The 20709-nt window shown below is 40.3% G+C and overlaps 1 protein-coding gene across 10 annotated transcripts in view; it reads left to right on the plus strand.

Moving 5' to 3' along the window:
* Positions 1–20709, plus strand: part of ANAPC1 (anaphase promoting complex subunit 1) — a 103930-nt gene that overhangs the window by 37896 nt on the left and 45325 nt on the right. For all 10 annotated transcript variants that reach the window (XR_002832157.1, XM_023764405.1, XM_023764406.1 and 7 more), the window contains 9 exons: positions 2011–2085; positions 2811–3079; positions 4484–4575; positions 5321–5469; positions 8194–8272; positions 8686–8722; positions 8818–8888; positions 11258–11436; positions 14601–14815. Coding sequence is in view for 9 of the 10 variants with exons in the window: in XM_023764405.1 (XP_023620173.1) it covers positions 2011–2085; positions 2811–3079; positions 4484–4575; positions 5321–5469; positions 8194–8272; positions 8686–8722; positions 8818–8888; positions 11258–11436; positions 14601–14815 (1166 nt within the window). In the remaining variant the exon portion in view is untranslated. The remainder of the gene's footprint in view (positions 1–2010; positions 2086–2810; positions 3080–4483; positions 4576–5320; positions 5470–8193; positions 8273–8685; positions 8723–8817; positions 8889–11257; positions 11437–14600; positions 14816–20709) is intronic.

A 20709-nucleotide genomic window follows, 5' to 3' on the forward strand; every position in this document is an offset into this window, starting at 1 on the left:
ATAATTGCTCGCTCATGATAAAAATGTGTGTCTTGTTCATATGATAGTTCTTAGCAGGTAAACAGGATGGTTATTGTTCTTCTAAAGGAGTGAAGATGTGTGCTATCACAGAAGGATAGGAAACTTCCATTTCAGTACCTGTGAGTGCAGGCACTGTGCTAGGTGCTTTACATACATGGTTTCATTTACTCTTCACAGTGATCCTAGAAGAAAGGTATTGTATCATGTTTTTCCAGGTGAAAGAATGAGTTTTGGTCACCTACTTTCCGTAGTTGGTGGAACTGATTTCACACACACAGGCCAGATTATTATGACCACCTAACGTTTGTAGGCAAATTAGCTATAATTACACGCTGAAGTTGCTAGAGGGCCAGACCATTATAAATAGGGAAGCAGGTTGTTTACCATGACAGTAGAAGTGATTTTTTTCTGAAGATATAGAGGTAAACAGGTAAACAGATATAGAGGTAAAGCGCGATTTAACAGCCTTTCAACGTGGGATGATTGTTGGTGCTAGGAGCCATGGAGCGAGTATCAGCAAAACAGCTGAATTCGTTAAATGTTTAAGAGCAGCTGTTGTTAAAATGTTTAACCGTTTGAGTCCCAAGCAGCGCGATTGTGCTGCTGAGATTTTATGTCGAGAAAACCCAGCACATTTCGAACATTGTGGACAATGTGCTGTTTGGGATTCTTCGACAGTGTTTTTTCAATACCCCCTGGGACTCAAACGGTTAAAGACTGGACTGTCAGCTGAAAATCTGGGTCTGAACGTGTGAATTGTGGCTGTCAGCGACTAGTCAATGTTAGGGCAGAATGGAGAGTGGCAACACTGGTACAAGACAACAGAAGGGCAACTGTGCATCACATTACTGCAGATCTCAATCAGGGATCCTCTCAAATGATCTCTGAATGCACTGTTCGCCGTACACTGCATCGTATGGGATATGGAAGCCGAAGGTCTGTTCGAACACCTTTGCTGTCTGCAGTTACCAAGATAAAACGTCTCCATTTCGCACAGGAACACAAGGATTGGACAGTTGAGCATTGGAAAAAAGTCACGTGGTCCGATGAATCACATTTCCGGTTGCATCATGCAGATGGCAGAGTGAGAATTTGGCAGAAATAACATGAAAGCATGCACCCCACATGCCTGAGTACAACCCTTCAAGTTGATGAGGGCAGTGTTATGGTTTGGGGCATGTTTTCCTGGCATGATTTGGGCCCTTTAATTTGTGTGGAACAATGTCTGAATAGCATAACATACTTAAGTATCGTTTGTTGATGGCTTATTCCAATGGAGATGGCTTCTTCCAAGAAGACAGTGCGCCATGCCACGGTTCTCGTATTGTGCAGGAGTGGTTTCAAGAACATGAGGGAGACTTTACCTTGCTTAGATGGCCCCCACAATCACCAGATCTCAATCCAATTGAGCATTTGTGGGATGAAGTTAAAAGAGCCATCAGGCAGCTGGTTCCACAACCATCAGATCTCACAGAACTGGACAGTGCTATTCATCAGGCATGGTGTCAGATGCCTCGCATCAACATTCAACATCTCGTAGAGTCAATGCCAAGAAGAATCACCGCAGTATTGAAGGCAAAAGGTGGCCCAACGAAGTACTGATGGGGTGGTCATAATACTCTGGCCACTCTGTGTGTGTGTGTGTGTGTGTGTGTGTGTGTGTATACATATATACATATATATCCTCACGTGAGGAGAGGATGTTTTTTATTGATTAGAGAGGATGGAGGAGAGAGAGAAATATCCATGTGAGAGAAACACATCGGTTGGTTGCCTCCTGCACGTGCCCTGACTAGGGCCCAGTCTGGGGAGGAACCTGCAACTGAGATACGTGCCTTTTGACCTAATTGAATCTGGGACCCGTCGGTCTGCAGGCTGATGCTCTATCCACTGAGCCAAACCGCTAGGGCTAATTTCTGAATCTTTTTAGTCAGTTGACAGTGATAACTTTATATGATCTTTGTCTTCTCTTTTGGGTTTATCTTCCAGTTTGACTTTGAAGGATCACTTTCCCCAGTAATTGCACCCAAAAAAGCAAGGCCTTCTGAGACGGGATCTGATGAGGTAAGTATTATTTCTTGCTAATATAAATTGCGCTATAGATACTTTTACTAGTCTCCCATTTCTGTGGTATGCCTATGGATTTATTGGGCTTCACAGATACTGCGTTTTTTCAGAATTGAAGGTTTGTGGCAACCCTTCATCGAGCAAGTCAGCTGGTGCCATTTTCCCAACAGAGTTGCTCACTTTGTGTCCCTGTGTGACATTTTGATAAATATTGCAGTATTTCAAACATTTTCATTATTATTACATTTGTTATGGTGACCTGTGGTCAGTCATCTTTGATGTTACTATTGTAATTGTTTTGAGTCTCTACAAACTGCACCCATATGAGATGGTGAACTTACTGGATACATGTGTGTGTTTTGACTACTTCCCTGATTGGCCATTCCCATTTCCTGTTTCCCTCTCCTTGGGCTGCCCTTTTCCCTGTGGCACAACTAATAACCCTACTAGGCCTCCACGTTCAAGTGAAAGGAAGAGTCGCCCATCTCCTCCTGGGAAAAGTGCTGTGGAGATTGTGGAAATGACACAAAGGACTTAGAATATCATGGCCATCACTCAGCTGTTTTGATATTCTTTTTATGTTTCAGCATTGTGCTTTTTTTTTTTTTCATATTCTTAGAGCAGCTTAATGTGAAATGGAACTTGAATTGCTTTAATTGAATTTTTTAAATGACAACATTACAAGGAGGCATGATTTAAAAATCAAATTTGTTTCTTCTCAGGATTGGGAGTATTTACTGAATTCAGACTACCACCAGAAGGTTGAGTCTCATCTTTTGAACAGATCTTTATGTCTGAGTCCTTTGGAAGTTTCTCAGATAAAGGATGAGGACTTGTCACAGAATCTCAGTCTGGATTCTTCTACACTTCTCTTCTCTCACATACCTGCAATGTTTTTTGTTCTTCACCTTGTCTATGAGGAGCTTAAATTGAATACTCTGATGGGAGAAGGAATTCATTCACTTGTTGACCTCCTTGTTCAGTTGGCAAGGTAAATACTGTGTGTAGAGTGAAAACTTCCAGGAGTGCTCAGGTGACTCAGAAATTGGCCTTCCTAAGAACCCTGAGCATTTTTTAAGAACCACAGAATTGTTTGGAGGTATTGGCTATGTAAGAGCCTGTGGATCATGCTAGGGTTGCTATGAACAGCGGGAAGTCACAAAATATGTTAAACACTGGCGGTGACCTGCTGAGCATTTCATGTTGACAAGATGACTGGCTGCACTGTGGTGGAAGTTCTATAACAATGTCTGCTGTACTGTAACAATACCTACATTCTAGTAGTGCTTACAGTTCAGAGAATCGCAGTTTAGCTACATAAGTTGTCAAATAAGGCCAGAGAGTCATGATCCCCATTTAATGATGAGAAAACCTGTCTGAGTGTGTTTCCAAGACCATGACGTTTGGCTAGCTGTGGGCTCTGCTGCGCTGTGTTGTCCCTGTCTGTGATCATCCCTGTCTTCCAGGTCCCTAGTGGATCCACATTTAAATTGTTCTAACAGTGCTCTTTAATAGCCTTGTGTTTCGCACTGAATTCTAAAAGTCACTCTTGGGTGTTAAAGCTTTGTGATCCTTGATGATAAAGAAAGTTGAATGGAATCAAAATGTCAATGTCTTTAGTTAAGGTTACAGCAAATTTTCTAATTTCTGTGATCTTCCTTTAGATCAGTGGTTCCCAAACTTATTTGGCCTACCGCCCCCTTTCCAGAAAAAATATTACTCAGCCCCTGGAAATTAATTTTTTTTAAATTTTAATAGCAGTTACTCATCGCCCCCAAATGCACCTATGGCCATCACCGCCCCCCTGGATCGCTGCAGCGCCCACTTTGGGAATCACTGCTTTAGATACTGAAATTATTTTCTGAGACATGACAGTTTTAATTGTTTGATTTCTCTTAGGAGAAATCATTACTATCATGAAAATTCTTTTTTAATGAAATAATTTCCAAATCCTAATCATGGGCTCTCTGAAATAAGTAACATTTGTTTAATGTTTTACATTTCATAAGATATTTTTCACATATCTTGTTAAGTTTTAAAACTTCACAGTGAATTTACTGGTGTTTCCCCATTTTCTGGAAGAAAATTTCAGGTTCTAGAGATGATTTGCTGAAGATCACACAGCTAATAAGTATTGGAGGAGAACCTAGACCTCAGTGTTTTTACAGTAGTTTCACCTCCACAAAATTTGTAGCAAAAGGAGTTTAGGTTGCTTTTATCATATTGGGCACTGGAAAGTCCAGAAATAGAATAAAGAGATTCTAGATTTGATTATCTTCTTTCTAATAGGTAAGTTTTTAAAATGGAAAGTTCTATTGATGCACCCTAACTCTTGGGGGAAAATATTGTAATATCTTCCTTGTTATTTCTATTTTATATTTTCTTATTGTTTTAGGGACTTAAAATTGGAGCCTTACTTAGATCATTACTACAGGGATTACCCAACACTTGTCAGAACTACTGGACAGGTGTGCACAATTGATCAAGGTAAGCATCTGTGTTGATAAAGATTTTGTGAACAGTGTATGACATTTGCTTGTATTTTTCTTGCCATCAGTCCCTAAGTCAGGGGCAGGGCCTTCCCGCTAGGCAGATTTTAGTTTGTGATTGATCTCTGATTTGCAGTAAGCCATAACTTCCTCATATGTGGGCAAATTATACTCATCCTTAAGGTTCTGAGTTGCAGAAGCTTAGCTTCTACTTCGAAGTATGCTGTGTCCAAGACCTGTGCTTGTCATTCCAGTTAATAATATTAAAAATTCAGTTCCTCAGTTGCACTGGCCACGTTTCAAGTGCTTAGTAGCTGCATGGGGCTAGTGGTTGCCATATTGGAACATGTTCATTACCACTGTACTGTCTTAGACCCTGAGCTAAAGGGACTCAGGATTGGGGCCCAGTGTAAGAACAGAGAAGAATCCTGACTGTCTCTTCTGTTTTCTGACCTTTCAGGTTAGGGCAGAAAATTTTGGTTAGATTCTTTATATGCCTTGAGCATAAAAATTTGCTGAATTTCTATCTAGCAGGGGATAAAATAATAGTCATTCAAATTGTACATATTATAATATAGACAGTTTACTTACTGTGGCAGGAAAAATGCAACATTTTGGAAAACAGGGAAAAATGTTATTCTGATTAATAACAGTATCTGTCATTTTAAAACATTTTCCCTTTAGAAAAAGAGCATTTTCCAAATGTATTCTTATTATCTATAAGTATTTATCTAATTTTAAAGGTCAAACAGGGTTTATGCATCATCCATCATTTTTTACTTCTGAGCCACCAAGTATTTACCAGTGGGTGAGTTCTTGTCTGAAGGGTGAAGAAATGCCACCTTACCCTTATCTCCCTGGCATCTGTGAAAGAAGCCGACTTGTAGTTTTGGTACGTACTCATACTATTTGTTTTTATCTTTTTCTTTTAAAATATGGTTTAAAAATTATACAGTAAAATTAACTTTTTAAAAATTTTGTGTGCAGTTCTGTGAATTTCAACAAACATGTAGATTTATGTATTCACCACCATAACTAGGATACAGAATAGACCTCCTCCCTTCCAACAAATTTTCCCTTATACTTTTGAGATTCATGCAGGTGTTCCCTGTTCCAGCAGTTGTGAATATAGCTGCTGTAATCATTCAGGTTTCTGTGTGAACGTAAGTTTTCATTTCTTTAAAGTAGATACCCAGAGGTGGGATTGATGGTTATGTAGTAAGTATATATTTAGTTTTGAAGAAACTGTAAACTATTTTCACACTGACTGTACCATTTTACATTTCCCCAGCAGTGTGTGAGCATTCCAGTGTCCCTGCATTTTTGTCAGTGTTTGCTATTGTCATGATTTCTAATTTTTGCCATTCTGGTACATGTGCAGTGATATCTCATTTGGTTTTAATTTACATTTCCTTAATGGCTAGTGATATTTTGAGCATTCTAGATAATGAAATTTTGTCAGATATGTGGATTGCAAATATTTTCTCCTAGTTTGCATCTTGTCATGTCTCATCATTCTCTTAGTGTTTATTTTGTAGAACAAAACTGTTCAATGTTGATGAAGCCAGTTTATCCATTTTTTTTCTTTTATGGATAGTGCTTTTGGTGTCATGTGTAAGAATTCATTGTTTAACTTCAGAACACAAGATTTTCTTCCTGTTTCCTTGTAGAAGTTTTATAGTTGTGTGATTTACATTTAGAGCAACGATCCACTTCGATAATTTTTTATAAGACATAAGGTTTAAGTCCAGGTTCTTATTCAGTATGGATGTGTAAATCTTTTAACACTATTTGTTGAAAAGATTATTGTTTCTTTGTTGCTTTTAAAGTTCTGTTAAAAGTCAGTTGACCACATTCTTATGGGTCAATTTCTGGGCTTTTTAATCTGATCCATTGATCTGTGTTGCAGTCCACACAGTCTTGATTACTGTAGCTTTAAAAGTAAGTCTTAAAACTGGTTAGTATGTCTCTTCCCATTAACTCTTGTTTTTCAATATTGTTTTAGCTATTTTAGTTCCTTTGCTTTTACAATTAAATTTTTTAACCAGTTTGTCTGTAGCTTCCCAGGTCCCATCCCCCCACCCCCACCCAGAGAAGTACGTTATTTATTGTTAAAATTAGTTCATTTTGCATAGCTAAGACATATCTATGGTCAAATCTTTGAGTAAGAACCAAAGGGCATCTGGAAAGGTGAGCTTTTTCAGCACCTGTCTCTCGGTCCCCTGGCCCTCGAGCAGCCTGCGCCCAGGTCCTTTATGGACCCTTCAGGCTCACAGGAGAACCGTGTGCTTTTGTCTTCTCTCCCACACGTCAGTGGATCACACCCATCTTTTCTTCACTCTGCCTCTGCCTTCATATTGAGGAAGGCTTCACAACCCATGTGCTCTGGCACAGACATGCAGAATGGTGATTCTGCTCTTTTAAATAAATGATAATGTGATAATCTAACATACTATTTATTATTTTAACTGTTTTTTGGTGTACATTTCAGTGGCATTAAATACATCCATAATGTATTCAGAACAGCTTAATCACAGAACTTTTGCATTTCTTGCAGCTTGTGTGGAAGCATTTAAGTTAGATCACCAAATTTTTGGTCTTGCCCAATGGGGTGGACCCAGTGCATTTCTAACCAATAAGGGAAGGCAGAGAATTATGGATATGCCATAATTCTTCAACCTCCAACCTAAATATATTAGTCAACTTACAGATAATCACATTATAACTTTTCTTTGTTAGATTTGATGCCTGGTATATAGAATGTTAAGATCCTCCAGTTTTGTGCTAAAATTCAGTAAAATCATGCTACTCCTTTCTTTAAAAAAAAAAAAAAGTGCCACTGCAGGTACAGATCTTAGTGGTGGGACAGATATTCAAAAGAGAACCATGGCTCTGGCCGGTGTTTCTCAGTGGTTGGCCCTTGAACCAAAGGGTCACAAGTCAGGGCACATACCAGGGTTGTGGGTTTCACTCCCCAGACTCAGTGGGGGCACATGTGATTGGCATCAAGTCAATCACAGTGATGTTTCTTTCTCCCTCCCTCCTTCCTTCCCTTCCATTTTCTCTGAAAAGCAATGGAAAAAATATCCTCAGGTGAGATTAACGACAACAAAGAAAAGAGAATCTTGATGGCAGAAGTGGGAAAAGGGTTAGGGTCAGAGGGTTAGGGTTCACCTAACCGGAAATGACCTGTATGCCCATCTGAAAAAAGTTGGTACATCTGTGTAAGGGAATACTGCTCAGCAGTAGAAAGAAACAAGCTCCTGATAGATGTGGTTAATGTGGATGGATCTCAAAGGCATACTCACGAAGTAGGACACAGAAGATCACACATTTGTGGTTCCATTTACATGACACTGTAGAAGAGGCAAACTACAGGGACAGAACACAGATGAGTTGTCTCTGGTGCTGGTGCAGGGAGGAGCAGATGGACCACGAAGGGCACTGCGGACCTTTCTGGGGTGAGGACAGTATTCCTATCATGATTGTGATAGTGGTGATGGGACTGTGAAACATTTGTCAAAGCACAGAGCTGTACCCCTAAAATGGATGAACTGTCCTATATGTAATGATAACCCAGTCATTTAAAAAAGATGTTAATTTCCTCCTTGTGCAGAGTATTGCGCTCTACATTCTTGGCGATGAAAGCTCTGTTTGTGATGAATCCTCACACTATTTATCGAGAATTTCTCTAGGTAAGTCAGTGTAATGTTAGGCTTTGCAAACAAAATTTTATAAATATTGATATCAGAGTTGAAATTAAGAAATAGATTCATGTTTGTTTAGAAACCACATCTTACCTCATTGTAGAGGTTGTATCTTACACTGTCTGGTCTAAGTCCACAACTGAATTTCAGAGATCAGAATGACTTAAAAATCTAACTTCATACTTTTAATGTACCTTATTTCATACTTTTAGAATGATTATTTTATTTATTTTTTTAGAAGGATTATTTTAACTTCAGGGAAATTATACTTTCCACCTGCTTATTTTATTATTTTCTAGGAGTTGTTTGTTAAAGCTTTATTTCCAGATTTCTTGTGTATGTTATGTATTTTTTTTACCAGGAAGGCTATCAAAATAAAGATTCGTTTTGTTATCTTGTAGCCCCCCAAAAGTCACAAGCAGAACAAGAGGAAAACAGGTGACTTTTATTCAGATTGTGCTTTTATATTAAATACATAAAACTCGATTATGTGTCACTCTTCTGCTTAATAACTGTGTTTTGTTTTCCTACAGGTTTAGTTTCAGGCATTCTCCATCAGTTTCTAGTCTGGCTGAAAGATTGGTTGTCTGGATGGCTAATGTAGGTAAGGCTGTCTTTACTCTTTATGTGTATTGAACTGCCAGTGAGAATCCTCTGCTTCCCTGGACACTCCATCCTCACGAAGCCCATCTTCCTCAAGGCAGCTTTCCCTAACAGTTTCACAACTTTCATATGACATCAGCAATACTAGCTTCTGATCTCTGGGCCTCAGAATGGAGAGCACCAATCACTGCACACCAGACCTTAAGCCATTGTCATATTCAGATGTCAGAAGGGAGTATTCCTGGCCAAACCTAAAAGTAATTGTATAAACGTTGCAGGTGTGCTTTGGAAGGGTATATAGGCCAGGGATTTGAGGTGCCAAGATGAAGATTCATAGGTGGAAGGGGGAAGAAAAGAGTTTTCTAGTCTCTAATCCTAACCCTGTGATCCTAGGTTTCAAACTGAGTAAAGTACTAAAGAAATTTTTCACAAAAACAACTAAAAAAAAAAAGTTAAATTACTTATATGAAGATATTAAAAAAAAATGAAGATGTTTCTATATTAGAAAGTCATGCTCTAATGAATGTTACAGGATATTCCTAAATTCTTAAAGACTGCTCTAAATGACTTAGTTTTTCATTGTACTTTTTTGTATATCTCTTCAAAATTATAATAATTGTCATTAGTATTACAGATAAGATACCTATGCTGAAAAAATAGTGGCCAACTTCTATCTATATGTTACATAATATTTAATAAAATTGTTATTCTCATATAAGGAATCATTTTTACCTTAAAAATTAATCAAGGTTCTATATTAATAGATAATATATAATTTATAAAATTTAGATATTATTTTAGGAAAAATAAAAATTTAATTAACGTGAAGATTTAAAAATTTTAAAAATGAAATGTGGCGTACATACAAAAGAATTTTTGAAATGTTTAGAGAATAACAATAAAGTGAATATTGATGTACTGGTCACCCACCATTAGAAACAGAACATTGCTAGTGTGGTTGAAGACCCTTGTGTGTTTACTTCTGCATGGTGTCCTCCCATATAATCCACCACTAGAGGTAACCAATGTCCTACCTAAATTTTGTATTTCTTTTCTCATATATTTTTGTAGTTTTATCATCTTTATATATTGCTTAGTGTTTTATATTTTTGAATTTTATGTAAACATAAAAATAAAACTTTCTGCTATCTTGTTTTCTTCACTCAATACTGTTATTAAAAATTTAGAAAAATATATTTTTATTGATTTTAGAGAGGAAGGGAGAGAGAGATAGAAACATGAATGATGAGAGAGAATCATTGATTGGCTTCCTCCTGCACAGCCTGAAACCCGGGTATGTGCCCTGCCCCAGAATTGAACCTCCTGGTTCAGAGGTTGATGCTCAACCACTGAGCCACACCATCTGGACTCAATATTTAAAGATTCATCCATGTTGACTCACGTAGCAGTAGGTCACTTGTTTTCATTGCTAAATACTTCATTGTTTGAATATTAAAACTTATTTATTCATTCTTTTTTTGTTGTTAATCCTCACCCCAAGATATTTTTCCATTGATTTTTAGAGAGAATGGAAGGGAGGGGGAAACAGAGAGACAGAAACATCCATGTGAGAGAAACACATCGATTGGTTGCCTCCTGAATGTGCCCCAGTGGGGGCCAGGTACCCATCCTGCAACCGAGGTACATGCCCTTGACCAGAATCAAACTCGAGACCCTTCAGTCCTTGGGCCAATGCTCTTTCCACTCATCAAAACTGGCTGGGCCTTATTTATCCATTCTATTGATGCAAGCAATTGGGATGTTTCCTCCCTCCCCTTTTTTTGCCATAGTGAAACATTGCTAACAAATATTTTAATATTGTGTCCTGGTACACAGGTGCACAAGTTTCTGTGTGGCTATTGTTGGACCATAGGGGTCGGCCTATCTGTACATGCCAAGTGTTTTCCAGTGTGGTTGTACCAGAACATAAGTAACCACCATCAACTGTGGTCGAGAAGTGCTGTTGCTGTGCATAGTTGCCAATACTTGATATTGATTGACTTCAATATTTGTCTGTCAGGCTAGTGTGAACTTCTATTTTCCAGTGGTTTTAGTTTTGCGTTTCCATGACCACTCATTGGATAAACAATCTTTTCATATGTTTATGGACTCTTTGTATTTAATCTATGGAATGGTTTTTAAGTCCTTGGTGGTTTTCCTAATGTTTTAGTTGTCTTTTTCTTAAGGTTTAGAATTTTGTAAAGAGACCTTTTCTGCTAATCCCTGATGTCAAGACACTAGCCTGGTAGTAGGATGAATACAATGAATTTCTTTCTTGTCAGAATAGATGTTTGTTAACTTTAGTCAGAGGGTAAACAGGAGAGTGGCAAGTCTAAATGCAAATGAAAAATGTTTTCCTTTCACCATCAGGTTTCACTTTAAGAGACTTGGAAACTCTTCCCTTTGGAATTGCTCTTCCCATTAGAGATGCAATTTATCACTGTCGAGAGCAGCCTGCTGCAGACTGGCCTGAGGCTGTGTGTCTCTTAATTGGACGCCAGGACCTATCCAAGCAGGCCTGTGAAGGAAACTTACCCAAAGGGAAATCTGTGAGTGTCAACACCAAAAGTTCAAGGTTCAGTTTGGCCTTAGTAACATCAAAGTAGGAATGTTCTACATTTCTTTTGTCTTTCTGCAAGCGTGTATATTACATTGCCTTTTTCATATTATGTGCCAGGTGGCATTTATAATTGGACAAATGTTATTAATTGTAAATTAAACATGAGAACAGGAGATTTTGGAATGCTTTCTCTTTCCTGGACCTTTCTTCACTGTGAGTGATCAGTAGAGCAACTACCATGGCTGACTCCCTACTTATATTGTATTGGTAATTAACTAATTTATAATTATGTGGGAAAAGCAAGAGCATAGATCCTGAATTTGAATAGTTAATATATAACTATTTTCTGTTTCATACATTTCTGATGAGTTGGCTTTCTTGAATTTAACCTTTGAATATTGTAAATATATCTGTTTAATCACATCAAACTGAAGCCCCAGGAAAAGGATTTTTTGGGGGGAGGGGGCAGAGGGCACTAAGGTTTGAAAGATATCTTAATGTTATCCCTTCTGAATACTGTCCTTCATCGGTCTTTAAGTCTGTTTTTTAAAGAATGGGTTCTAAGGTAGAAAGTGAATTACATCATTAACTCTCCAATTATTTCTTTTAAAATCAGCCTCTTTAAAAATTTAAAAATGGAATTTTTAAAATTTCTAAACTCGAGTTAACTTTAAAATCATAAATGGTGGTGCTGTATTACTGTGAGCATCCCAGAGGGTCCAGAGGTGACAGTGGAAATTTGCCTACTCTCTTATTAGCATTTGAACCAACAGATAATAATCAACACATTTTGACTATTTATAATCCACATCAGGTCTTAGGCTACTGATGCTTTAGAACCTGTGTCAAAATTTATTCCTGACATTAGTGTTGCCTCATGTAACTGTGACAGAATTTGTTTCCATGGGGATCCATCTTCAGTAGGGTCCGACCAGATAGTGCTCTTCAGTCTGCACCTACATAACAGCTCTTTTTTTTTTTTTTTAAATATATTTTTATTGATTTTTTTTACAGAGAGGAAGGGAGAGGGATAGAGAGTTAGAAACATTGATGAGAGAGAAACATCGACCAGCTGCCTCCTGCACACCTCCCACTGGAGGATGTGCCCGCAACCAAGGTACATGCCCTTGACCGGAATTGAACCTGGGACCCTTCAGTCCGCAGGCCGACGCTCTATCCACTGAGCCAAACCGGTTTGGCAACAACTCTTATTTGAGTTAGTATTTGTTTTGTCTTAAACAGAAAACCATTTTTGGCGGAGGGGGGGATTAACACAATTTTTATTCTTTCCTTGGCCAAGATAAGTTTTAGCATTTAGACCTCTTTTCACAGAGTAAGAGCAGTGTAACATCATTAGCACTGAAACCAAATGGTATTGATAATCATTCACCTGTATTTGTCATTTTAAGTAATTCTGTCTAAACTCAGTTCAGTTAGTTGAGGCTATATTGTATAACTCATCTAAATTTAACTTACCAGCTATTTGGGTCTATATTTTATAGCTTACCCACCCATTAGAATATAGTTTCTTTTTAAGATTAGATAGTTCATAGGAACCGTAATAAATTTTTATGAACTAAATAAAAGTGATTATTTAGCCCTATCTGCCATTATTTTTTTCATGTTAATACTGTTTCCATGTTAAATGTTGACAGAACTCTAGCATTTTAACCAGAAGTTAACCTTTTGTTAAAAGAATATAAAACATTGAGAGAAAAGAAGATTTCATGCTGTTTAAATCTGTGTTGAAGTCTGAATTACAGTGAAACCTTGGTTTTCTAACTAATTTGTTCCAGACGGCTGTTTCGAGAAGTGATTTGCTGGAAAACAGAATCATTTTTTTCCCATTAGAAATAATGTAAATTTTATTAATTCTTTCCAAACCCCCAAATGATTCCGTTTTGACCTTTCTTATATATAGTACATGTCTAATGTACTATTTAACCTATAAACAAAACACTTCTTTTTTTTAACTTATCAAACCCCCCCAGCCTTAAATGAATCACTTTCAGCACTGGTTCCCCAGTTTCTTTCAAGGAGGTCAGTATGTGGCATCTGCTTTTTTACATATCTCCACCTCCAAAATGCTGTCGCTGGCTACCTGCTTTTCCTCTATCCAACAGTTTTTCTACCTCTTCAGTTGTCCGTGATCATTGTTTTTTTCACATCCTTAGTAACATTAGTACTCTTGATGGCCTCTGTAAGTTTTAAAATTGTGCCAGTCCTCCATTTAGTCAGCAACAAAAGCAAAACAAACAAACAAAAAAACAACACAAAAATATTCACAGCACTGTTTCCTGAGAGGTTAATAATCCTAGATTTAGCAGTAAACTGACTTGCATTCTCTCTTTTGTTTATGGCCTGAGAGACCCTTTTTGTCATTCTGATGTATCAGCATGAAAGGGTTGTCAGGTCCAGAACCAAAGTTTATTCAACAACCCAGGCATTTTTTCCATGAACAACCTGGTCGAGAATCGAATTGTTCAAGATGGGAGAAGTTTGAGAGCTGATGTTTGACTGTACTTGGACCAGAAGACTCATACTAAAAGCATTCACTGAGCTTATGAAGACAGAATGATAATCAAGGATTGAACCCCTTTCATTTGTTTTGTTACATTCAGTCCCCTCCCTTTTAAGAAATTTTTATTTGGAACATATTTACAAACAAAAGTGAAAACCAGCCATGATTCATTGTATTTAAAACACTAAAGGGAGAAAGTATTGTTCAGCTACCCTTGTTGCATATTCTGCATGTTTTTCTTTTCTGCTTATATTAATAAAATACAATATTTAAATTAGTGTGGGTTCTTAAACAATAATGGGGGGTGTCATATCTGTTTTCAAGATGTTTAGGATATAGTTAGATTTTTATAATTTATTAGATCCTTTTAAAGGAATCCTCCTCCTGACTCTTATCTCAAATTTAAACTTCTCTTGGCTCAATAAAGAATTTTTAAGTGGGCAGTTTAATTGTGCTGTAACAGAGAGTTCTACGTTAGAGTCCTGGTACATAAGGGAATCCAGGCTCGCCTGCTTTTGAATGCATAGTTCTTCTCTGTTGGTGGTCAGATATGTCATCCTGGATATGCTCATGTCAGTCAGTGTGTGTTGACTGGTTTTTAAATTGTCACTACAACCAAGTCTGTTACTCAGGTGCTCTCATCAGATGTTCCTTCAGGAACAGAGACTGAGGAGGAAGATGATGGCATGAACGACATGAATCAGGAGGTTATGTCACTCATATGGAGTGAAGATTTAAGGGTGCAGGACGTGCGGAGGCTTCTTCAAAGTGCGCATCCTGTCCGTGTCAATGTGGTGCAGTACCCAGAGCTCAGTGACCATGAGTTCATTGAGGAGAAGGAAAACAGGTAATTGAAAGCATGAATTACCTCTCGGGGATTTTTTTTTTAACGCAAAAACCCCAAAAATGGATACTTTAAAGTTAAAAGTACCATATGTTTTAAGTATTTATCCAACCTTAATACTCTACATTTTCAACATATTTTGGCGTTTAATGAGGTAAATGTTGTACTTTAGACCCTCATCCTCTTGAAATAACAGCTCTCTGCTCTTAGTTACCTTAAGAATTTATAAAGGAAAACACTGAACTCATCCTTGGACTTCTTGATCAGGAAAATATTTTGAATTTTTCTTGTGTTATTTTCAGTATAAACTTACACCAGTATTTTTTCCTTGCTCCCATTAGAAACTCTAATAGTGATATGTAATATTGTATAAGCCTTCTCTTTTGCCATTCTCTAAAACTTATGTTCTTTATTACATTGCTAATACTAATTTATCCCTTGATAACTTGTAGTAATCCATGTAACATTCCAGAATTGTTGCCTTGGGGCAATTCAACTTAATTTTTATCAATTATAGTTGAAATTCAATATTATTTTATATTAGTTTCAGATATATAGTATAGTGGTTAGACATTATATAATTATGAAGTTATCCCCCAAATAATTCTAGCATCCACTTGGCATCATACATCCTATCTAATAATAGACAAACATGGTAATTAACCATACCTCCGCTATGCTTCCCATTGGCTAATCAGGATATGCAAATTAACTGCCAACAAAGATGGCGGCTGGCAGCCACGCAGCTGAAGTGAACATGAGGCTTGCTTGCTCCAGTGATGGAGGAAGCCAAGGTTCTCTGCCTGCTGCGGCCCAGCTCTGAGCTCCGGATGCAACAATGTTTCAATTATAGAAGCTAAACAAACCCCAGATACCTGTTTTCAGCCGGCAACGGGCTCAGAGCTTAGAGCGCCAGTGATGGCAACAGAGTTTCAATTATAGAAGCTAAACAAACCCCAGATACCTGCTTTCAGCCAGCCATGGCCTCAGAGCTGGAGCCGGCTTTCAGCTCCAGTGACAGCTATAGAAGGTAAATAAATCCCAGAATAAAAAAAAAAAAAAGAAAAAAAAAGGCTGGGAGCTTCAGTCGCCTGCCAGCTTGAAAACGGCCCTCAGCCCCTCACCCAGACTGGCCAGGCACCCCCGTGGGGACCCCCACACTGAAGGGGGTGTGACCAGCTGCAAACAGCCATCAGCTTGACATCCAGGCTGGCCAGACACCCCAGTGGGGACCCCCACCCTGAAGGGGGTGTGACCAGCTGAAAATAGCCATCAGTCCCTCACCCAGGCTGGCCAGGCACCCAAGCGGGACCCCTACCCTGATCCGGGACACCCTTCAGGGCAAACCATTCGGCCCCCACCCATGCACCAGGCCTCTATCCTATATAGTAAAAGGGTAATATGCAAACTGACCCTAACAGCAGAAAGACTGGGAATTACTGGTCACTATGACACACACTGACCACCAGGGGCAGAAGCTCAATGCAGGAGCTGCCCCCTGGTGGTCAGTGTGCTCTCACAGGGGGGAGCTCTGCTCAGCCACAAGCCAGGCTGATGGCTGCCAGTACAGCAGTGGTGGTGGGAGCCTCTCCTGCCTCCTCAGCAGCGCTAAGGATGTCTGACTGCAGCTTAGGTCTGCTCCCCGCTGGCAAATGGACATCCCCCGAGGGCTGCCGGGCTGCCAGATTGCCATCTTAGGCTCAGTCTCCCGGGGAGCAGGCCTAAGTCAGCAAGTGGTCACCCCCAAGGGGTCCCAGACTGCGAAAGGGCACAGGCCGGGCTGAGGGTCCCCCTACCCCCGAGTGCACAAATTTTTGTGCACCGGGCCCCTAGTAGTTATTATAATACTAGAGGTCCAGTGCACGAATTTGTGCACAGGTGGGATCGTGGGAGGTTGGCTGTGAGAGTGCACTGACCACCAGGGGGCAGCTTCTGTGTTGAGTGTCTGTCCCCTGGTGGTCAGTGCACTTAGTTTGGTTGTTTGGTTGCTTAGGCTTTTATACATATAGATTATTGATTTCCTCTGCTGTACTTTATATCCCTATTGCCGGGGTTCTTGTTCCAGTATTAAGAAGGGTTCAGGAAATTGGAGAAGGGCTGTGTGTAGATTAAATAGTCCAGAAACAAAATATAATTTTGAAAGGCATTTGGGGGTCAGAGGAGCCTAGTTTAAAGGAAACTAAGATCTCCTCGTCTCAGGACCCCATGCTTTTTATTAACACAAATTGTCCTGAGGTGAGGCAGAGATATACACTTCAAAGGGTCAGGGTTTCGTATACAGAGCTCATTGTCAGACTGGGGAGAATTAGCCTATGGCTGTTCAAGTGTTTGGCCAGTAGGAGGCAATAACATGTAGATTAAGATTCCCTGAGCTGTCTGGCAGCAAACAATCAATTTAATGTATTCTATTCAGGTTTGGGGAAATGCCATCAGCCATTCCCAGACTCAGCCCTGCTGTCATGCTGTAATTGGTTTCTGGCACCCTTTCACCATTTTGCAACTACCACTTTGCACTTCTTAAATCCCTTCACCTTTTCCACCCCATCTTCTCCATTCTCTGGCAACCATCATTTTGTCTTTTGTATCTATGAATCTGTTTCTGTTCTGCTTGTCTGTTTATATTGTTTTTTAGATTCCACATATAAGTGAAATCATATGGTGTTTGTTTTTCTCTGTCTGACTTACTTCATTTAATATACCCTCTAGGTCCATCCATGTTGTTGCAAATGGCAAGATTTTATTCTTTTCTATGGCTGAGTAATATTCCATTACGTATATGTACCACATCTTCTTTATCTAATCATCTATTGATGTGCACATGGGTTGCTTCCATATCTTGGCTCTTGTAAATAATGCTGCAGTGAACATAGGGGTGCATATATCTTTGAAATAGTGTTTTAGATTTCTTTGGATATATACCCAGATGTGGAATTGCTGGGTCATAAGATCTAGTTTTAATTTTTTTGAGTAACCTCCATATTGCTTTCCACAGTGGCTGCACAAATGCATTTGTACCAGCAGTGCACCAGGGTTCTCCTCCACATCCTTGCCAGCACTTGTTGTTTGTTGATTTATTGATGACAGTCATTCTAACTGGCAGGTGGGAGGTGCTATCTCATTGGGTTTTAATATGCATTTCTCTGACAATTAGTGACTTTGAGCATCTTTTCATATGTTATTCATTTTCTTTGGGTATTTGCACTATTTAGGGAGAGGTTCTTCTATGTGGGAGTTTTTTTGTATAGGGAGTAAGTTGGGGTTTTTCAGGGAGCCCTATTTGGTGCCTCCTCCGTTATTTTCTTTCCTCAATCTATGCAAGCGGCTCTAGTTGCCATTATCTCCTGGGATGCTGGAGAGCTGCCACCCTAGCTCTTGGGCTCAGGAATAGAAAGCCTTCTAGAAGAAGAGGACACTCAAGTTCTCTGGCATAGCCTAAGGTATGGGTGTGCTTGGTGGAGTTGGGGAGAACTCGTTGCCATTTGGAACTTGATAAGAAGGGTGGGCTTAGGGCTTGGAAAGTGCCACTTCTGGCAGGTTTGGAAATTTACAAATAAATTCTTGTATATTGGTGGTAAAAACACCATTATGTCCTCTATGGAGAAGTGTCTAATCACTTTTTAATTGGATTGTTTGTTTGTTTTGGTGTTGAGTTGTATGAGTTCTTTATAAATTTTGGATATTAACCCCTTATCAAATGTACATTGGCGAATATCTTCTTCTGTTCAGTAGGTTGTCTTTTTGTTTTGTTGATAGTTCAATTTAGATTTTAAAATTCTCTCCAGTCCCTTTATCTGCCTGCTCTCTGTTACCTGTAATCTCTGCCACTGTTTTTTCCTTTCTTACTCTGGGACTTAAAACTTTTAGGGAAGGACCATCCACACTTAGCTTCAGGCTGGTGAAGGTCTGAGTCAGTCATAACTCCCTATCTCTATTTCCTCCCCATATGGACCCAGCTATTTGTCACTATAAATGAGGAAATGGAGTGACAGAGATGCTGTGTGAGAGCATAGTCTATAGCCTGGACTCTGGGCTATGCCTGGCCAGTATCTGCTGGGTGACTTTGAATAAATTACTAATCTCTTTCTGCCTCAGTTGCTGCCTCTATAAGAAGCATGATTGTAGCGTTCATACCTCACAAGGTTTTGTGTATCAAGTGAGTTATCTATCCTATATAATAAAGAGGTAATACGCAAAAAAGACCATCATGCCCTTGCACAAGATGGCTGCCCCTATGTGGCCACAAGATGGCTGGCAGGGGAGGGCAGTTGTGGGCGATCAGGCCAGCAGGGGAGGTCATTGGGGGGACCAGGCCTGCAGGGGAGAGCAGTTGGGTGTGACCAGGCCAGCAGGGGAGCAGTTAGGGGGCGGTCAGGCTGGCAGGCAGAAGTGGTTAGGGGCAATCAGGCAGGCGGGCAGGCGAGAGGTTGGGAGCCACCAGTCCTGGATTGTGAGAGGGATCAGACATCCCCTGAGGGGTCCCTGATTGGAGAGGGTGCAGGCCGGGCTGAGGGACCGCCCCCCCCCCCCCCCCCCCAGTGTACGAATTTCGTGCACTGGGCCTCTAGTCCTATATAATAAAAGGCTAATATGCAAATCGACCAGACGACGGAACAACCGGTCGCTATGACGCACACTGGCCACCAGGGGGCAGACGCTCAACATAGGAGCTGCCCTCTGGTGGTCAGTGTGCTCCCACAGAAGGAGCGCCGCTCAGCCAGAAGCTGGGGCCGTGGCTGGTGAGCGCAGTGGTGGTGGTGGGGACCTCTCCTGTCTCCACTGCAGCGCTAAGGACCCCTTAGGGGATGTCCAACTGCTGTGTGGAGTGGGCCTAAGCCAGAAGGTGGACATCCCCCAAGGGGTCCCAGACTGCTAGAGAGCACAGGCCGAGCTGAGGGTCTCCCTCCACCCCCAGTGCACAAATGTTGTGCACCAGGTCTCTAGTCTATATATAAAAGGCTAATATGCTAAGTGTTCGACCATCTGGGTAATGACATCACGTAGCAATGCCCGGCTTCCTCTCCCTACCGACTAGCCTCCTTGTAGTTTCTTCAGCCCAGGAACATGACTTGCTTTATAGCCAGGTGGAAACATTTTACACTTTGACCAAATGTCTGTGAAGCATTTTCCCATGCCTCATCTCATTTGATCCTCACAGAAGTCCTGGAATAGGTAGATAGGAGACTCGGTGGAATCCTATTTTCTTTTTATTAGCTGGGAAATGGAGATTTAGAAAGCTTAGAAACTTTACCTGACTGAAAAGAAGAAAGAAATGGTGGACCTTGAAAATGACTTTAGGTTTTCTCACTACGGAGAATATAGTCAAACACTGCTGCAGTTAAATATTTTACCTCTTGTTCTCCCTGCATGACCTACAATAATAATGTGCTTTGTGTTGTTATTTACTGCTGTGTTGCTGACAACTACCTGAAAGAGAAGTTGGGGTGCTTCACTGGGCTGGAAAAAGTTGAGTTAAATGAGAAAGCAGGTCTAATTAAGCAAGTTTTATACTAGAGGCCCTGTGCACGAATTCATGCACATGTGGGGTCCCTCGGCCTGGCCAGCGATCAGGGCTAATTGGGGCCGGCAGGCAGGGGGGAGGGACTGCAGGAGGTTGGCTGGCCAGGGAGAGGGGCCGCGGGAGGTTGGCCGCCCCAATCAGGGCCATCGCTGGCCAGCCAGGGGATGGGAGAGGCTGCGGGAGGTTGGCCAGCCAGCCAGGGGGAGGGACTGTGAGAGCTTGGCTGGCTATGGGAGCGCACTGACCAGGGGGCAGCTCCTGCATTGAGCCTCTACCCCCTGGTGGACAGTGTGTCATCATAGCTACTGGCTGACAGGTTGTAATGGTTGCTTAGGCTTTTATATATTTACTAGAGGCCTGGTGCATGACATTCATGCAC

The sequence above is a fragment of the Myotis lucifugus genome, unplaced genomic scaffold (assembly GCF_000147115.1).
Source record: "Myotis lucifugus unplaced genomic scaffold, Myoluc2.0 scaffold_331, whole genome shotgun sequence".
In the NCBI taxonomy this organism is placed as follows: domain Eukaryota; kingdom Metazoa; phylum Chordata; class Mammalia; order Chiroptera; family Vespertilionidae; genus Myotis; species Myotis lucifugus.